A 19,682-nucleotide genomic window follows, 5' to 3' on the forward strand; every position below is an offset into this window, starting at 1 on the left:
CAAGTAACAAAAAGCTCCGTCGACGAAGGTGAAAGAAGAGAGGGATAGGGAAAGAACAAAAGGATGAAACATCGACGGTATTTTATCTCCGTTTTTGTATTTCTAATCGTTCCGACACGGTTCTGTATGTATTCCGTGTGTAATGCTTCAATCACCGATTTTGTCTCGATTTTTATCCGCGGATCAGAATATAGTTTTTATTTCTTCAAATAAACGACAATGTTCTATTTTACTATTCACAAATGTATCCGAACGATGGATCGAATGGAAAGAACATACGAATTACACTGGACTCGATGAATTCACCAGTTATCAAAATATTTTGATAACTATCGCACTATCATCGCAGTTTCGCCCACAACAACGAAAGATAGGCACGATGAAAGCAAAAGAAGCTACCGATCAAAATGTCTAATTCTTAAAATTAATCGATAAACGGTACATTTGTTGGACAATTAATCGGCTAATAATATATATTTTCTCATAATCCACACAAGTCTATGATATATTCGAAGCAATAAACGAAGAGAATAAAGAAAATAATAAAAGGTAATGAACAAAGATAATAACGCCATTAAAATTCTTCTAGAATTTTGTAAAAAACTAATAAGATACGAGGACATTGGGACGATTCAAATAATCATCAATTTACATTTTATAACTACGATAAAATCAACAATTTTGGTAAATTCGCGACAATATCGACGATAACAGTTAATCGTAATTAGAAAATCCACACGTGTAACAAATTTTACTTAAAAGGTCAATTTCCATATTTTTGAAACTCTCCAGGCTCTCACGAAATTGCTTGCAGCGCACTGTGATATCTCGAATCCAATATCAAGGTCGTGATGCAATGTTGCGCAGAGCCATTAAGGTGGTCTGGCAAAGAGTTAAGTAAAGGTCAGCCAATCGCAACCGAACCAGGGATTAAAATCACTGACCGATGGTTCTTTAAAAAGAAACAGTTTGAGCTTCAACGGCCAGATATCAGACCGTTCCGACTGGCAAAGTTTTCAGAAACGATTAAAACTGCTGTGAAAAATATTTCACTGTGTTTTTTCCACTGAATTCTCGGTTATTGGAAAAGTTCGCGTGATTATGCCGGAAGATCCACGATAATTCACGACGGTATATCCAGCAACTGGCAACTTTTACTTTTCTTTTTTCTTTTCTTTTTCTCTTTTTTCTTTTCTTTTTTTCAACGACGCTTAATCACCATCCCAGGCTTTTTTCCCCGTGGATGTATTCAAATCGGTCGTACCGATTGTTCAAATCACGAGCAAGTCGAGCAGAAACCACGCGGAATGCCGTGTTTCACTTAATTCAGCGGTTTTCGAGCATGAACCTACTTAAGCCACTCGATCTTCCCGACCGTGGCAAAAGCGTTCTAAAGTATTCTGGTCGTTTTAGTTGCTTCGCTCGAGGAGCAGATTAATTAGGATTTCGCGTGGAAATGGAGAAAGAAAGACGGAGATGACGAATATAAGAGCCCTCCGCCCTCAACCTCGAATCGGTATGTTTTTCTCTGCTAATTCAAATGTTTCTAAACGAAGCAGCATTGTAAGAGGATTCGATCGTAATTACCGAGTTTTGGTACACGAAATACCAGGGAATAGAATTTGTTTCTGTATTTCGACTAGTTGAAACGGTGCTGGCTCTGATTTCATTCGATTCGGCTGGCCAGAACGTTTGATCGTAATTTTGTGGGAAACTGAATTAATTAATAGGTTGGTAGTATTTATAAATTTGCGCTTCCTATTTCAACGTTATAGAATTTACTTCTATTATTTCGTAATTAATTCTGTTACAGATTTCGAAAGAAACATATCGTTAAGAGAAAGAGGAGCAGAGAAATTTATTCTTCCTCTAAATGAGTGCTGGTTGAGATTTTTGTCTTTCCATTGTGGAATCAATTTTTCTTCGCGGAAAACACGAACGAAACGCGTACCAACAGATAAACGCAATTAAATTCAGTTCAAAGAGACAGCGAAAACGGTGCACTGTCTCAAATCACGATTGTTCTCGTAATTTCAAATCATCTCAATTTGCACAAATTAATCGATTCATGCTACGCACGATTAATTATCGATACCGAAGCGAAACGAAATAGACAACCTGGAAACTGAATTTAGCAAGTTTCTGCATTGTGTTCTGGTTCCACTAATAACGTGACGGAATTCGGGAATTTAGCAAAACTGAAATCCCGCAAAACGTTATGATTTAACGAACGAATAATGAGATCTATTTTTGCATCGTACAGTTGCGATATCGTAAACATGTATCCGCGTGTAGTAAGTTATTCTTTATATTTTTCATGATGAAATCATCGTTGCGAAATATTTCATCCAACGTTTTCATCGTATGATTTTTAAACTGTTAGGATTTGACGCGAAGGTTATACGAAAAAATATATCGTTCGTATGTAGTACGGTTTTCGCTTCACATAAAAATGAATTATCGATAGCTGGCAAATTTTTATGGAAATTCCAGTTTTTATAAATAGGATTAAAGAAATGGAACGTAAATAGAGAATCGCCTCATCCTTGAAATGTTACAGCAAGTACCTTACTTTGGATGTTTTATACATTTTTGCAAATTATGTACATTCGTGTTCTTGTAAATTTAAATCTTTCGTAAACGCACAAACGTCTACATAGCTCACATCAAACATATTTTTCAAGTATCAAGTATCGTTTTCAATTAATGGAATAAACCAAAGTGTTTTGTTCTTTTTATTTCAACGAAGAATTAAATAAATCAAAATGTGTCTCCTCTTCGTATAAAATATGAAAACTTTTGTGTAGGTGTACATGATTGGTTACAGTTAAGCTTCGATATTCCAATATTCCTTTTTTACTCCTACGTTCTCCTTTCCATCATTCTTACTTCTCATCGATGTTTCCGTATTCCGATATAAAATCAACTGGTGACGTTTTGATTTCAGACCGGATATAAACGCGATAAAGGGATTGGCATCTTCGGGTTCTTCAGGAGCTGCCAAAGTACCTCCGTCGGCTGTGAATAGAGTCGCGGCCGAAGATCGTGAGCTTGCTCGACAAGGAAGCCTGGTGGATGGAGAAAGTATCAAGATCGTTATCCATCACGCGGACAATGACATGAGTAAGTATCTCGTAGTAGAATCTTTCATTAAAGTATACCTCCAATGTTATTTGATATTAGCACGTCGCGAAATTTTCATTGCTTCCTTCGCGCCCGAGGCGCGTTATCTGCTAACAATAACTTCGACGGTTATCTTGGTGCTTCGAGCATCTCTCACGGATCCTCGAGCAAAAGTCTTGCTACGTAGGATGCTTGACGCAACTAAAATCAGAGATATAATGTTTCACTAATACCGACGTTATCGGAGATCGTTAAGTAGAAGGGTGATACGGAGATTAAATGGACCCGAGATGCAGTCGAATGTTTAAATGTCGAATTTAGGTCATTGCAGCTGCTTATGGAACGAAAGCGCCATTTACGCTGATCCAATTAGGAAAACGAATAACGCGAGAAAATTTCTCTTTATTTATATCCTCTTCTCGATGTGGTACGTGATAGCGTGTATTTCGTACGGGACGCTTTCGAGATTTGTAACTTTTCTCGTTAATTATCCAACGAACCTCGTTCTTGCAAGGTATTTCTCTCTTCTTTTTCTTGCTGAATGTAATTTCAATTTTATTATTTTAATTATTGTTTTCTTTCTCTTTCTCCCTTGGATTATTTTACTTTGTATCTTTTTATGTTCTTTCGTCTCCTTTATTCTACGTTGTTATTTTATTTTCTCAAGTCCAACAGAGACGATATTATTCTTCAATTCTTGAGGCCACTTCTCTAATGAGATTCAAATTTTTATTTACGTTAGATCTCGAAGAGAGAAAAAGGTCGTGGATTTTAAACGCAAAGTTCTTAGGAAACCGTGCGCATTGGATTAAAAAAATCAACGAATATAGGAAGCAAATGAATTAGCGATGAAAGGAAGAACGAAGAACAGTTCACATTAGCAAATTCTTCAAAGCTAAACATATAAAACACGGACAGGCAGATCTAAAGAAATTGGTCGGTGTATTATGTTCTAAATAGGACGCTTTCTCCTCTGCTGATAATTAAATTCCTTTAATTCGGAATGGGGAATTTAATTTGGTGGACAATCTGGAATCGTGCTTTTTCTAGTAAAAAGCGGAATATCCTTTCAAGCTCATTCGTTATAATAGGAAACAGCTTTGTGAACGTTGAAAGCGACATTTACAAAAATTGTTTGATAGTAATGTGTATAATGAATCCGCAGGGGAAAAGTGAAAAAAGGCCGCGCATAAAAATATTAAGGCAATGAAGCGTAAAAAACTCAGTAAATGGTAATGATCAGAGAAAATTCTGATAAAAAAACTTTGCGACAAAACGTTTCTAGTAGCAGTTTTACGTAATCATTCGTCGCTTTTTTCATCGTGCTCGAGATGAAATAGGTTATTTTTAATACTTTTTTCTCTTATTAGAAGGAGAAAGGAAATTTCATAAATTACTTTAACGCAGAAATTTGCAATTTCCATCGGTGAACAGTTTTCAGAGCTGGTTATTTCAAGCCGTCGGATTTTGTTCAATTGAAAAATTGTCCTACATATCTAACTTGAAAAATTAATTAAACGTCGAGTTTCATCTTACGCGGCGTATGTTAAAACATACGATATTCCTAATTTTTCTACGTATTCAAAATATATTTGAAATAAGAAACCAGGTTTCTCATCGAGTTATAAAAAGCTCGGAATTAAAAGCAAAAGTTATTTTTAGCGAAAAGATACGAGAAAAGATATAGCGATACTGGAAAGTATTTACAACGATATCACAAAATCCATATGCTAATATTCATACGATAATATTTTTGTCTGAATGCAAATATACCCCGTGTACCTTGCTATATGCAGATTTGAAAGATAGCACCTGTTATTCTCTCTACGCTAAGTATATTGTAGGAAAGTTTGGAATCAAATAAAACAAGATACGGAGAATCTTCTTCTCCTTTAAAGTCTCTTTGGATGTAGCACCTGCTTTGGATATTTTTCAAACGAATGAAAGTACCTGTATATCCGTCGGGATAAAGTTGTCCAAATAGGAAAATAAAAAAAGATGGGCTGAACATAAAGCAAGGTGAAGATTATCTCAAAAGATAAACCCGATTTTTCGATGCAATTTCTAACGGATCTAGCGGGATATGAAATTTTATCAGTTTACAGATTCCTGCGAAGGTCGTCATAAAACGGATATGAGAAGCTTTTCTACGATAGTTTCTGGAAAATTTCAATTTCGACCGAAAATAGAAGTGTCTAGCCTGCTGGATATTTCCAGATAGTTCAATAAATAATAAGCTTTACAAAAATTCCATAAAGTTCGCTTGACGGAGGTATACAACATAAGCGCGGAACAAACCGAACGATACGGTACACAAGAAAATTGTTTAAAGAATGAAATCGCTTCGGTAATAAAATGATTTTCAATTTTCTTAACGATGATTCTCATTCAATTTGTTTCTTGAACTTGGATTGTCAATCTTTTCGCGACGATGCGGAGGAAACATTTTGTCAATTGATGTTCAGCTTCGTTTGGCTGCTCTTCACGAAAATATCCAGCACTAGTAAAAAAATACTAAGAGACATCAAACCGCACTTTCTGCAAGAATGAGCATCGATCGATACTAGAATTCGGGGTACAGTATAAACGAAATCGCTTTCACGCTACATCGAGTGGAAGTTACGCGTCTGCATTATAAAAACGAAAACTAACGTAATCTTCCTCGACGCGTCAAAGATTCCTCTTTTGTTATCAATTGACCGTCGGTATTAACAGAAACACATTTTTCTTTATACTCTCGAAGATCGCTTGTCTCGTTGCGAGAAAGCAGATTTTCTTTTTTAAAAACGACTGATCTTCTACCATTTATTCTATTTCTGTAAAATGAATAAATCGTTCTCTTAAATCGGAATCGAAAAATAAATGTCCACACTTTATTTTATTGTTCATTACAGCGCCATGGGTGAATGCAAAGAGAAGGATAAAACTGAGAAGAGATCCAACTTTAGACAAAGGGCACAGGAGTGAGTACACGATAATTTAACACGAATTGATTTTCTTTTTTACATATTCTGACTTTTTTTCTCTTTTCCGTATTATCCGTCATTTAAGTATAATATTAATCGATTTTTCGTTTCGTTATATACGAGATAGATGGACGTTGTAATACCTAGAAGCGGGGGCGTAAAGCCATGTTCAGCGTACACGATATTTCCCTATTTTTATTTTCGAATATCGAGCCACTATTCGAATCCAATCGAACGTTTAATGTGCGTGTAGATATTCAGGGATACAGAACGCAGTTAACCAGCTGGGTAAACGAGATAAAACGCGGTCATAAAGGTTGGTATAGAGCGAAAGTAATGAAAACAGTGACGTGGGTCTAGCCGATGTACGCGTCATATTTAATTATTCGTTGAGTTGCCAGATAAGTTTGCTCACTTTTCACTCCTTTACAACAGGGCAGTGAATTGATTAGGGCATCAAGTTCGGGAAAATCAAGTACGACAAAACGAACGACGACCTTAATAGTACACGAACAAATTAAAATTAATTTCCGTATCTAATATTTAATCATAGGCGAGCCTCGTGAATAGTATAAAACCTATACGCGAGTAATTCAATAGAAAGATATCATACGAACGCATTAAAATGGTCGATTGTGTCCATTGTGAATGAAATTGTGAATGAAACCAATGATGCATGCATGAGTCTATTGCAACGAATTTACTCGCGTTAACGGCGATATTATTGATACTAACAATTATTTCCAGTTTCATACCTCTGGAGTTTCATCCACGATATTGGTAAAAATGTTATTCGTCAATCGGTTGATTTTGCTTGCCTTTCTCATAAATTTAGAGCAGATTTATTAGCCAAAGATGGGCGAGGAGGGATTAACTAGAGGAAGGGTTGTTAAATCGAATGTACGAAGTATTTATCTTGATCACAATTTGTGCAAAACGTTGTTTAATCTTTCCAATACGATAACCGTTTGTTGGATAAAGATATATGGAAGTCGTAAATCTGCGAAGTATATATCTTGTACTGAAAATTTTACAATCGAATAGAAAGCAGTAATGGCATTTTACAGAATCTTCCAAAATGAAGAAAAGTTTCACGAACAAGATAAATAATAATTCGAATAATTAAATAACTAGCGCGCTACTTTGAAATATATACGCGTGCTGTTTAATTAAATCAGTTATTTGTCAGAGACCTTTAGACGTTGTTGAAGTTCCAAGTTTAAAGTTCGAAGTTGAATAGTTTTGTTTGATTTAATGATGTAGCAGTGAATGGAGATAAGTTTCGTCTTAAGACGACTTCAGAGAGTACCGGCATTTCATTGTATATTATCTTTTATCGTTACTGTATAAAATTAATTAAATTTTTTATTTCCACGTCTTATCGTACACACGCATATTTTTGACACATTGTACGTAAATACTTTGCACACGGTTCTACACAAAAGTCCATTTCACGCTATATACGTAGAGATAATGTCTAAATGTGCGGCTCATTTCCCTTTGCGTATAGCTATTCTTCTCTGTCTCATACATTTTACATTTATGTGGTATGGCTAAGGACGATTTCGTACGAGCCTTTAGAGTGCAAGACACAAAATGTTGTTAAGTGCACCACTTTAAGAGTACATCTACTCGTAGATAGAAATTTTGCATTACTCTCGGATATATATAGTAAAATATAAAATTATAGTAGATACTAGTAACCCTAAAAGATTTGTATCTAGTATAAATAACCTGATTTTATCTCTCTCATTAATTTCGCAGTGAAATATTTCTAGTTATGCAAGAGTCCTTAACACTCGAGGCAGTACATATCCTATAGGCTTCATACCTATCCGATCATATACATTGTACCACGTTACGTAATTACAATTTTGATGACCAAAGTAAAAAATATAAAAAAAAAAAAAATGACAAAGTAATTAGAACTGTTAATGCAGATCAACAAGAAAAATACGCGCATTACATGCGTTTCCAGTGTTATTTAACAATTGAATGGCTGTTGCTGGCAACACAGATTAGGTGCCAATCTTTATCCTTTTTTGTATTATCGTTATAATTAACCTTACATCAACGTTGGATCAAATTATCGTTACAGGTGAAATTACATTTGAGAGAAAGTCGACTCCGTTGAATTTTGGTACAGCGCGATTTTAAACAGCTTCCTTTCTTCCTATTTCTCTCATCTCCAGCCGCTCTTTTTCTCCCGTTCCAATTTTCTTTAAGTGTCTATGTAAATAAATAGGTTTTGAACGATGTTCGGAGCGTTCGAACCAAACAGCCATAATTTCTTTCGAGGCAGCCTGTTGTTGCTTTGAAATTCAATTTTCTCGCTTCTCTTGAATTCCTCGTTCATTTCAGCGAATCTATTCAATGACGACTTCCTTTCATGCAAATATTTTTTTTTATTCGCGCCTTGCGCTGTTTAGCACGGAATCACGATCCTTTTCAAACGAGTCTGCTGCGACTCTTATTCGTTATTGTTTGTCAAACGAGCTCCTGCACGAATACTACACAACAAGTTAATAAAATTTCGCATTGTACGGGAATGATTTATTCAGGCATTGAGCAATTCTCTCCTTTGTCCTTTGTTTACTCTGGTTCTTGTTTTCAGCAGTTCTATTATATTTATTTATGATTTACAACAAATGTGAATATCGTGGAAATGTCAAGCTCGAACAGAAGCTGTTATAACGAACAGAATTTCCCTATTTCCAGCTACCTCTCACGGAAAGTAGAATATAAAAATGTATTACTCCCTTTAGATTTGATAGTCACCGATATTACTACTTTTATAGTCCTTTAGAAGAGTACTTTCATTTTTTGAGTAATTGCTTCTTTAACATAAACAATTTTTCTCTAAAACTGAAACTATACGCGACATGAGTTTAGTAGCATAGTATAGTTTTTTATCTCATCGTGTACGTATGCAACAATCTTCTCTAATTTCCATACGTTTGGCTCGATTGAAATTCAATCGTAAACGATAGAATTGAAGTTTCTTTTCTCAACTCGTGGATTTAAACGCAAGCAGTTATTTTATTCTCTGTTCTTTAGGAAAACAATGGCAGAGAAATCAAGTTACATTGCATCAAACACACAATGGCGTTACATTCTTTTAAAAGCATTTCAAATCAATTGTCTACATAATGCAAAACGATGCAAAAATTACCAAGGCTACTTGTTCTATTAAAACATTCATTTGAAATATATTAAATATTTTCTTGACTTATCAGAATACTTTCTCGAAGACTTTCATTATGAAAACTTTATCATCTTTTTATGAAATAACAAGAAAAAATTTGTTTAATGGCGAGCAGGAGTAACTCAAGATTTCTCTACCACCATCGATGGTACTAGCTCGAGGAAAATTAACTTTCGGTATTAGTTTAATTCTGTTTACCGGAGAATTTCAATTTTAATAGTCGATCTTATTTTTCCTTCTTGTACATATAGTTGGATATTAGAAAAGATGTCCATAACTAGAATTAGGGACAAATCTCATGAATATTTTAAATTCACAAAAACGCTATAGGGCATATAAAATAGGACATAGCGTGGTGGTCGTAGCTGGAAAATGAAAGAAAGCTGTAATGGTGATAAATTGACTTGCTTTAGACTTCAGTTTCAAACACGCTTTGTATGGGAGGAACTATATATGCAGATTTCTGTAATAACTTTAGATTGAGTCGCTTTTGCATGATTTTTTAGGGGACATTTATAAAGAGCACAAAGGAATAACGGGGTCATAAAGGAGTTGAACTATTTTTTAAGTCGTTTTAAAGTCATTATATAACTTCATAAACGTGCTACTTGTACAATTGTTTGAACTTCTATGCTATATCAAGTGTTCGAAACGCATTCACAGAAGGTAGACAATGTAATATTTTATACGTGAATTGAATTTTAATTTATAGTACTTTGTTTATATTTTTATAATATATTAATTTGCACTATTAGATTGAAATGAAATAAAAGTACGAATTATAGTAAATATACGAGTAATTGATAAAGTACATTGGACAAAGATGTGGATAAACAGTATTTTGTACAAAAATAGCCCTTAAAAAGCTAGAATTAAAAATAGCTTCTTTAACTATTCTTGGAAATACTTCAATATCAAATTTTGAAATAAATACTGTAATTAGTCTTAATACAATTTCACTAGGTATACAGGATATTTGACTTAAGTGTAGAGAAATTTTTTTTTCGAAATGCACCTTCTAGCATCGAGACACTTCATCGACACTCTATCGATTAATATAATACAATCTGTGATCTATGTGTGATTATTCGTTTCCTTATATTGCATACAATACACCGACCAGATGTTAAATATCTATTTTCACGTACTTTTTTGGTCATAATTACAAATTTTTATCCACTTACATTTCTGTCGACATATTCGTGTCAATATACGAAACACATTTACATTAACGTTCCACTGATTTTACGATCTGGCTATTGTGAAAGTATTATATTATATTTGAACAGCTTCCCTCGCATATGGATATCCCAGGGAACGAAAGAGATGGTAAAACTGTTAAATAAACAGTCAAATTACCATAAAACTGCTTAAACATTCTATTTTATCACAAAAAGGTAAGAATTCGCAGCCAATTATAAATAACATCGTTAGAAAACTTCTAGCTAATTAAAATCTATAAAAGTGGAAGCAGGTCAAGTTCTGCAAACTGGAATAAGAATTGATCATGCAAATTGCGTGTATTCGTATCTTTTAAACGAGGAAAGTTTATAAATATCCTCTTCAGCATATTATTATATTCTGTTCATATTTATTCAGGAATAAGAATATAGATAGCAAAAAAAAAGAGTGTTGTTTGTAAAAAAGAAAAAAAAAGGAAATGAAAAGAAATATCGATATAAAACCTATTACATAACATTCATTCTAATCATACAGAGAAATCTCATTCACAATATCCTCGAGAGTTTTAATTAATTCAGTTCACGAAATGATACAGTAAAAAAGTTTGAAAAACGAACCTATTCATCTTCTTCCTGTATCAATATCTCTCATCCTCATCCATCAAACATTTATATCTAACCCAGTTCAGTCTTCGTGCATTAAATTCTCTCCGTTTCGCGTGTTTTAAATCAACCTTATAAAGATTTATAAACGTCCAGAGGATCGAGAATGCGTAATTGGAAGCGTCTTTTCGCTGTATTATGCTGGCGTGTTATCTGTGCACTTTCGCGAGCGAGCCGGCTCTGTTCGGCGAATTAATCCGATCGCTTCGGAGAAAGGGCGACGGGAAATTCGATTTGCCGCGAATCTGCGAGGCAAATTTTCACGAACCCCCGTTGGGCCCAACGTTCGTCCCGTGGACAAACGTTAACAAGATGGACTCCGGCTGGCGAAGTATTTATCGAAAATTCCGCAGAGAAACGGCCAACCGATCAGATAATTGCGCTGCAACGTCATTACCAGAGCAAGCCTGCGGCTGCAGACCTTATCGCAGGTCCGCTGTTCCCAGCCTGTTAATTAAGCCTGAATGACGGCCCTTGATTGGCGTTCCCGCGCCGACGCCCATCAAAACTCTGCCCGATTCTCTTCATACGAGCAACGAACTTTTCATCGTCCGACCTTCTACTTCGTTCAATTTTCGACCGCTCTTTTTTCCCTTTTTCGATTTATCCATCCCAGGATTATGAACGCTGTGTTCCACCTTAGCTTTCATCGGAAGAATAAGCGAAGAATTCGTTAGAGTGAACGATGGAACGAGGAGAGACGACTCGAAGTGAAATTTCCGCGAGGAACTCGGCGATTAACGACTCTGATTAGCCTGGCTCTTTCGTTCGTATGACTTACGGACTCGTTAATCTAGCAATTGCTATATCGCGCTAAAATCCCCTAAAACCTGTTGCTATATACGTTATGTCGCGTATCTAACGTGGTTCATTAATCGTCCTGGTAGTCGTCGCATTAAATTAATTCGGTGTTAATCACGCGCTTACTTCGTTACTCGAACATCTATCAAGAGGAATATCCATTGTTTGTCGTTTGCTTTCGCTCGTCTAGAACTGTGTAATCTCCTTCGCTTAGATAAAATTAACGTTTCCGAGTTTGACTTTCTGAGTTTGTATTTGGATGAAAATTAGTGGCAATTGACGTATGATAACAGAAATTCAATCGTTGCTTTACTTTGATTGTAGAGCTCAACGACGGATTCTAATTTTGTTAGATTACCAGCGAGATAAATTTTGCGCTCTTTGAAACTATCGATCAACGTTAAACATTCGATGGTAGACGGAAATTATACTGTTGAAGTTAATAAACATCGATTCAGATAGCAATTAAAAAGTTTTATAAAAATGATCAAAAGTGTGAGGCTTTTTTTTTGCCTGCATAGGTCATGTTCTGGAGCATTTTTTAATTGGATCGTTAACTATCACGTTCGACTATTCTTCTTTTTTTTTTTTTTTTACACGAAAAAATACCATTTATCTTTTGTAGAGAATTAAGCTAATATCGATTTAACTTCAACACTTCAACGTTCTCTGTTGCTTCTATTTTCAATCACTCAAATCGCTCTTTAGATATAAAATTGTTCCACGATTCAACTGGAAAGAGGAAATGTGTGATAATTAATATATATCTTAATATCTCGATCGAAAATTAATAAACCACGAAATCTACAGGATACATTTACAGTGAGTCACAGAAGCACTCGTGTCCTCGCAATTATTGGATTCAACGATTTGTCTACATTTCCATCTATACCCTAATGAATTACCATTTTTCAATAAAAGATACGACATTTTAATTATTATACTATATATCTTTATTGACTAACAAACTCGATTCGTTGTGCATTTTAATAACACGTAATTTTCTTCGATTAATTGTAAAAATACATCAGCGAAGATTAAATAACACTGATAATACTTAGTCAACAAAGTTTTTACTCTACGTTATTTCTTTTCACTATTCTATTCTATTCTTTTTACAAAACTTTTTAGTTTGTACTTAACAAACGAAGATTCTAAATATTACGTACAATACGAATCACCGGGAAACCAGTGTTAACCGAGTCGGAGGCAGTTTCTCCAGGCTCATCAATATTCATATCTACTCGCAATAACTCTGTGTACATACCGATCTTTCAACGTATCTCGCCAATACGCCATTAACTTGTGCACCGCGCGGAAATCGGAAGGTAGTCTTTCAATATGGATTACAGGGCAATCGTAACGAGGCGGCAGTGTGATGAAAAGAAGAAAAAAAGGGAAAAACGAACAGGTGACGTTTGTAGGTGTCACGTAATAATAAAGTTGTAGTGACATTTCATGTTATCGATTGACGAGTGAAACAGGCCGCGCGTTATAGCCGTAAAGCTCGTTTAATTTAGAATTTCGCACAAAAGATTGCGTTTCAGATATACCGCGAAATTTTGTACTATGTCGGTGAACTCACCAACCGCGATGAATACCAATTTACAAATATAAAGGTCAGCCTTCCCGCGTGTCTACTCAACTTCCCCGGATATTATTTATTATTACGCAGCCATCAAATACGATGAAATTTTTATCCGGATAATCAACATTAGCATCGTGAAAGCACTATGAAATTGTCAATCCATTTGTTACTCCACTGAACTTTGTTGTTTTATAACTTCCGAAATTCTTTCGTGCACGTTCGACAAAATTTATTTAATGCATCATAGCAGAACCGTGCACGTTCTATCGATATCTACCTTGAACGTTTATCTGATTTTTACAGCCGCTGGTTTCGGCTTAAGGATAATCGGCGGAAAAACAGTGGCTGATGGACGTACTTTTGCATACGTGATGTGGACCGTGCCAGATGGACCAGCGGCAAAAGCTGGTGTACAACGCGGTGACAAGGTAGGATCTAGTACTCTTCTTTTCACGTTAACGTATTCGTTCGAAGTTGAAGATTAAACGCGCGTGTAGCGTCAAAGTATCTTTTCCTTTTCCGAATTTAGAGCGTTATTCTGACGAATTTCTTATTCATGGATGTTCTTATAACGCGGCACGTTATTTCAGAAAACGATGTTTCGATATTTATTCGAAAGTTTTAAATGCAATGATTTTTGAGGTTATATGAAAGGGTAGGAAAAATTGGATGGAGCGTGTTAATTTCTGAAATCTTCGGAGAATTACATTTGTACTTGTACAAATGTAATTTGATAATCCTGGTTCCTTTTTCCATAATATCTATTATCGTGATAATACAAATTTTAAATGAAGCTATCTCATTTCCCTGCTGTAATCAAAATTATAATCATTTTGTTGAAATGATTACTGTTCTATTCTCAGAAGAACGTAGGAGTATGAAGCGTAATATTAAAACAATTTTAACACTACATGGAACTATAATTAAATATACATATAATAAGGCAACATTGTAAAAGAGAAGCAATATAATTGAAAATTCACATCCTCGGTATCATTCGATGATCAATTCTCGTACATATTTTTGGTACAATATAATATTTCAAAAGAAGAAGATTTTCTAAAAATTTCACACGTTTTAAAATTACATTTGCTGCATCGCTCTTCCAGAAATTCGATCACACGTTCGAACTTTGTGACTAAAAATTGGTGTCATGGATGCAGGCTGTTGTATAGAAATTTAATGGCCATTTAGATCCCGAAGAAAATAAAGATGTTCTGGCAACTTGCGTCCACTGTTGAGCAGCTAACATATTGCAAGCGGTTAATGCGTGCGAGTATCGACAACCATTCTCTCCAGCTGTGATTTTAATTAAGTTATCGACAGCTGTGTGCAACGCAAACGTTCCGCAATCGTGAACGTTGACTGGAAAGCTATATCTTGCGAAATCGTGCAAATTCAATAATATGTGATCGTTTAATTTTGAATCGTAAAGATATCAAATATACGCGACAGTTTAACGAAGATAATAAGCGCAGAGAATTTTCATAGAGCCATAATCTCACCTATGTTTATTAAATGCATTCGTTTCAATCGCGTCTGTCACAAATACTTCGGCCAATGATTTCTACGTAGCTACTCGAACACTTTACGATCGTGCTATATGCTGTACAAATTTAATACGAACTTATATCGAAAACTTGAAACAACTAAAGTCATTTCCTCGAGAGTTCTACTTTTTACGAGGCTAATCCTAAAACTTCAACTACGGTGCAATATTTTCTTTAATACTAAACGAGTCGATGAGACAGATGGACGGATCTTACACATGATACAAGTGACGACAGAATTATCTGTCAGATGGACGGTTAGGTATTACAGCAAATTATAACTTGAACCGAATATAATGAATTCACCGAGGTTTGTGGTTTATCCCCGTTCAAACAGAAAATTTATCGAGGCAATTAAGACAGTAGGAAGATTTAGCAAATTCTCTAGATTCAACAGATGCGATCAATTCTTGGTCTGATTATAACCGGCCGGCTCAAACTTCTTTCATATAATTTCGCGATTAAATCTATGTCCTACTCCTAGAACCAAATTATCCGTCTCTTATCGTCCAGTAAGTTCGTTTATTCTCCTCCTATATAACTTCTTGGGTGTACACCCTCGTCCATAAGTATCAAAAGATTTACTGAAAATGAGTATCATCGAGTATCCTCGAGAATGATTAGAACACTATTTAAGAATTATTATTTAAGCTATCTAAAAGCGATACGTTTGCAATTTACAAAATTAGGTGTAGTCGTTATAGAAATGCAAAAAGAAGGTAAGATAAAAAATAATGTCAAAGCTACAGATGATTCTTTTCTGCATCTAAGACTCACCGTCTACGAAGCGTTGTTTCATAGACGCGCATTAGACTCGCTCATGCCAACAGTAAGTACGTTTCCATGCAGCGGCCATTGAAAGTAACGTACACCTGTCCACGAAACAGCAGCGAGTCGTTTTCGTTGCTACGCGTTTCCCTCATGATGATTGGCGTTAACGTTGCCGGTAGCTTATATTGCAGCTATAAACGAATGTACTGATATAGGATGAAAGCGTCTTGCTCGTCGCTCTTCATTATAGTAACGAAACAAAATGTTCGGTCTTCGTAGACCGGTGTAGACGATCGTCGAGTCTTGTAATAGACTACGCTTACGTATAAGCGACTTTTCCGTAGACAGTGGTTCTAATGCTTCCAAAAATAATTCTTTCTCGTTTCTCGTTTCGTATGGTTTATGATATCGCAGAAACGACGTTATATCGCGAAATATCTCCGTCCGTGGACAGGAAATGATTGAAATCCCGGTTCGTCTGTGAACCACGTCTACGAAATCCACGAGACTCGAATAAAAATTTGTGTATTTCTGCAGGTGCTTGAGTGGGGCGGAATGTCTCTGGTAGATCGAAGTTTCGAAGAAGTCCTTCAAATAACAGAACGAGGCGACGATGTGATTGAGTTGGTGGTCGAGCACGCTGGCGACACGTAAGTATAATATCTAACAGACCGGTGAGGAGAAGTAGTCGAACGAATGGAATTCGCAGATTGGTCATTCGAATTGCTTTATTGTATACTATCGCTGCTTTTACGCGTCACAAACACGCAGCGGGGACCTGCCGGAGGATTTAGCCGCTGTGCCGTCATCGGGAAAAGGGCCGGGAAGTCTGGGACTGCTGATGGGTGAGTACGAGAACGAATCGCAAAGCATCGTCGAAATCGTCATGTACACGTGCTACTAGGCGAAAACGACTAATCGTTAGACGCTGACAGTGTCGGCCAAGTGCATCGTCGGCTTTAAAATCGATAACTTGTACGGAACGAGGACTCGTCAGTCACGCGCGATACAGAGAAACGCGTTTTTAACGCGCGCAAAAGCGGGAAAAGAGTAAATTCCACGCGTTTGTCAGTAGTAGTGCATTCGTCCTTCCGATGTTATCTTTAAATATGGATTACAGTTTGTAATCTGTGCGTTGTGCAGCGCATTGCATCAAGTAGAAAACTATTGCATATCGTTTCAGCGCAAATGAACATTTGAAAATACACCATGTTCATATTTAACTTTATTGCCTGAAATATTTCTCCTACTTTTAATATCTGCAGATATATTTTTTAGCAAAAGCTGTATGATTTTAACTTCCATATGATATCCATTCTGTTTAAAAAAACTGGGTTATATCATTATTTGGTAGGTACGTCAATTATTAGTTACTTCGGTGTCCCGGTATCTTCAGTCAAATTTTATGAATGTGTTTTATGTGTGTAAATAAAAAAAATATATGTTAAACACAAACACAGGTTAGTTGGAGTTTTATCGCAGAGTCACAACAAAAAATGAAATGAAATAAAATATGAGAGAAACAATAAACTTCGTCCTTCGATATACATATTCCATTTTCACGTTACTCATGTTTTAAGTAAATATTAATACGTATAGTGAACTGGTACGTAAAGACTTGATGATTGATTTATTGAATTGAAATAAAATGAATTTTCTACACGGTAATAAATTCTATTTTTTATCATCGTCAGTCTTTTACTGACAGAAAGAGCAAACATTTTAAAACGCGCTATATACGATATTAATCTATTTCCGTGTATCGTCATTCCTCTAGTGCTTTGTACTTTTGTCGCAAATTTTTCAATAAAGTTTCCAATGACCTCGTACGTTTATATAACATTTTTCTCTTATTTATGTCAACGGAAGATATCGACAAAGGAAGATGTCCTGTATATATTAGTTTATGCGATGTTCGTTTCTTTATTGCGCCACGACGCAATTTCGTACGCCGTTTCTACTAAAACCATATGGCCCTGTCTATAAAAAATAACTAAGCCATTAAAAGTAAAACAAATATATCAGGTTATAAAGTTAAAATGCGACACTACCTGGTGTGTCTCTATTTACTGTTATTCTTACGACGAACCTGAAATGTTTTTCAGAAGGGGAAACGGATAAAACGCCCTCATCACCGACGCGCAGGAAACTGCCAAAGACGCCGGTATAACGAGTTCATAAATTGACACCTACACGTGACCGTCTCTCTTTCTTTTTTTCTCTTTCTCTCATTTCCACGCAATGTACACGCATACGCATAAACTACACGGGAGAAGTAAACCTCGATTAGACCGAGTTCTGTTAGTGTAGCGGAAAGTGAAGCGCAATAGCACCACCTACACTTTAGAAACCGGAAGTGATCACCACCTCTCTCGGTCTTTCGCTTTGTATATATCTCATGATCCGTATCCGATGCGACTACCGAGCCATTTTACTTGTTACGTACGTATTTCTATACTTACATGTATCAAACCACGTGTACCACGTGTACCACGATTATATAAAATAATAGGAGATGACGACAGCGGATTTGACAGACTGTAGTAAAAAAGCTACATTCCATGTAAGTAATGACGCGTGCTCTTACGATATGAACCAGAGGGTACGAAATGATTTTCACCGATTCGTCTGCGGAAAGAACGGAGGAGAAACTCGAACTATCGAAGTCGAATTTTCTTTGAATTTCTCTTTCGCCTCTCTTCTCCCCTTTTTTCGCAGTTTTATTTCGCCAAGGCGAATCATCGTTGAAATTCTCTGCCTCGCGAACAAATCGTTGACGGCTACATTGAATTTTAATGCACTAACGCAGTGGGGGAATTTCCCGACCTAAGATCCAAGTGGCTTTAACGTTTCGAACTCTGCTTCGTGGAAAATGTTCGCTTCCAAATTGTATCCGTTCTATTTCTACGATCGGTAATGTGTCAAATTTGCGCTGCGTGTACACAGTGCGTGTATTAGAACGCGAGAGTGAATCGTAAATATTTGCTGAACCGTCGATCGGTCTGAATTTAATGAATTTCGTAATGAAACCGCGGAACTTGGAAAATTGAAATCGCGATGCGAGCGTACAGTTTTCGATGAAACGAGGATGGCCGCGATTTTCCTCAGTTACCGTGAAATTTCCAATTCTGACGCACCTCGTTAAAGGGACGCAATAGCTATAGATATAACTGAGACCAAATTTTATACACGTTTTGTATCGAAAAAAAGAGAGAATATTTTAATTTTAGAAGCTTACCGTTCTCGTCGTTTTTTGATAAAGTACTATAAACTAAAAAATGTTTTTAGCCGCTTACTGTTATCGCCTCGTCGTTCCATATTTCATTTAAATTTTACATGCGAAAGAAATTGAATGTTTCAATAGATGTACGCTGCTCTTATAAGTAATATATATTTACATATTTCGGTGGATTTATAACGTTTAATAATCGATTTCACCAAAGTATAAAAATTAATGACGTGAAATTGGAATTAATTTATTTGTGATTTTCTTATGAAATCGACAAAATGAAGATTTAAACTATCGTCTTAACAAGCTTAACGGTAAACATATCACAATTACTACATAAATCCTTGGAATACTTTTTATAATCTTTCGATACAGTGATGACGTTGTGTTTAAAAATTGAACGGTTTATAGACAAAGAATTTAAATGATGAAACAGTTACACGTGGCTTGGTAATGCGCAAACACTAACGTCGTTATCACATATTGGGTCTTAACACTTTTGCCGTGTCGTAATATTCTTTAATACGTAAAATGAAGAATGAAATTGTTTCTGACTTTTCGCATATTTTTGAGCAGCGTGTAAATCGTTTAAAGAAGTATGTAAA

General features: G+C 35.8%; 1 protein-coding gene and 1 long non-coding RNA gene across 10 annotated transcripts in view; one reads left to right on the plus strand and one right to left on the minus strand.

Annotated features, from left to right (window-relative positions):
- LOC100650471 (regulating synaptic membrane exocytosis protein 1) overlaps positions 1-19,682 on the plus strand; it is a 151,178-nt gene that overhangs the window by 97,868 nt on the left and 33,628 nt on the right. For all 9 annotated transcript variants that reach the window (XR_007224167.1, XR_002307756.2, XM_012310919.3 and 6 more), the window contains 6 exons: positions 2,948-3,123; positions 6,018-6,086; positions 13,831-13,955; positions 16,386-16,498; positions 16,620-16,693; positions 17,954-18,012. Coding sequence is in view for 7 of the 9 variants with exons in the window: in XM_012310919.3 (XP_012166309.1) it covers positions 2,948-3,123; positions 6,018-6,086; positions 13,831-13,955; positions 16,386-16,498; positions 16,620-16,693; positions 17,954-18,012 (616 nt within the window). In the remaining 2 variants the exon portion in view is untranslated. The remainder of the gene's footprint in view (positions 1-2,947; positions 3,124-6,017; positions 6,087-13,830; positions 13,956-16,385; positions 16,499-16,619; positions 16,694-17,953; positions 18,013-19,682) is intronic.
- The window catches only part of LOC110119348, a 61,877-nt gene that overhangs the window by 6,636 nt on the left and 35,559 nt on the right, over positions 1-19,682 (minus strand). The window lies entirely within an intron of this gene.

The sequence above is a fragment of the Bombus terrestris genome, chromosome 1 (genome assembly GCF_910591885.1).
Source record: "Bombus terrestris chromosome 1, iyBomTerr1.2, whole genome shotgun sequence".
Classification (NCBI taxonomy): domain Eukaryota; kingdom Metazoa; phylum Arthropoda; class Insecta; order Hymenoptera; family Apidae; genus Bombus; species Bombus terrestris.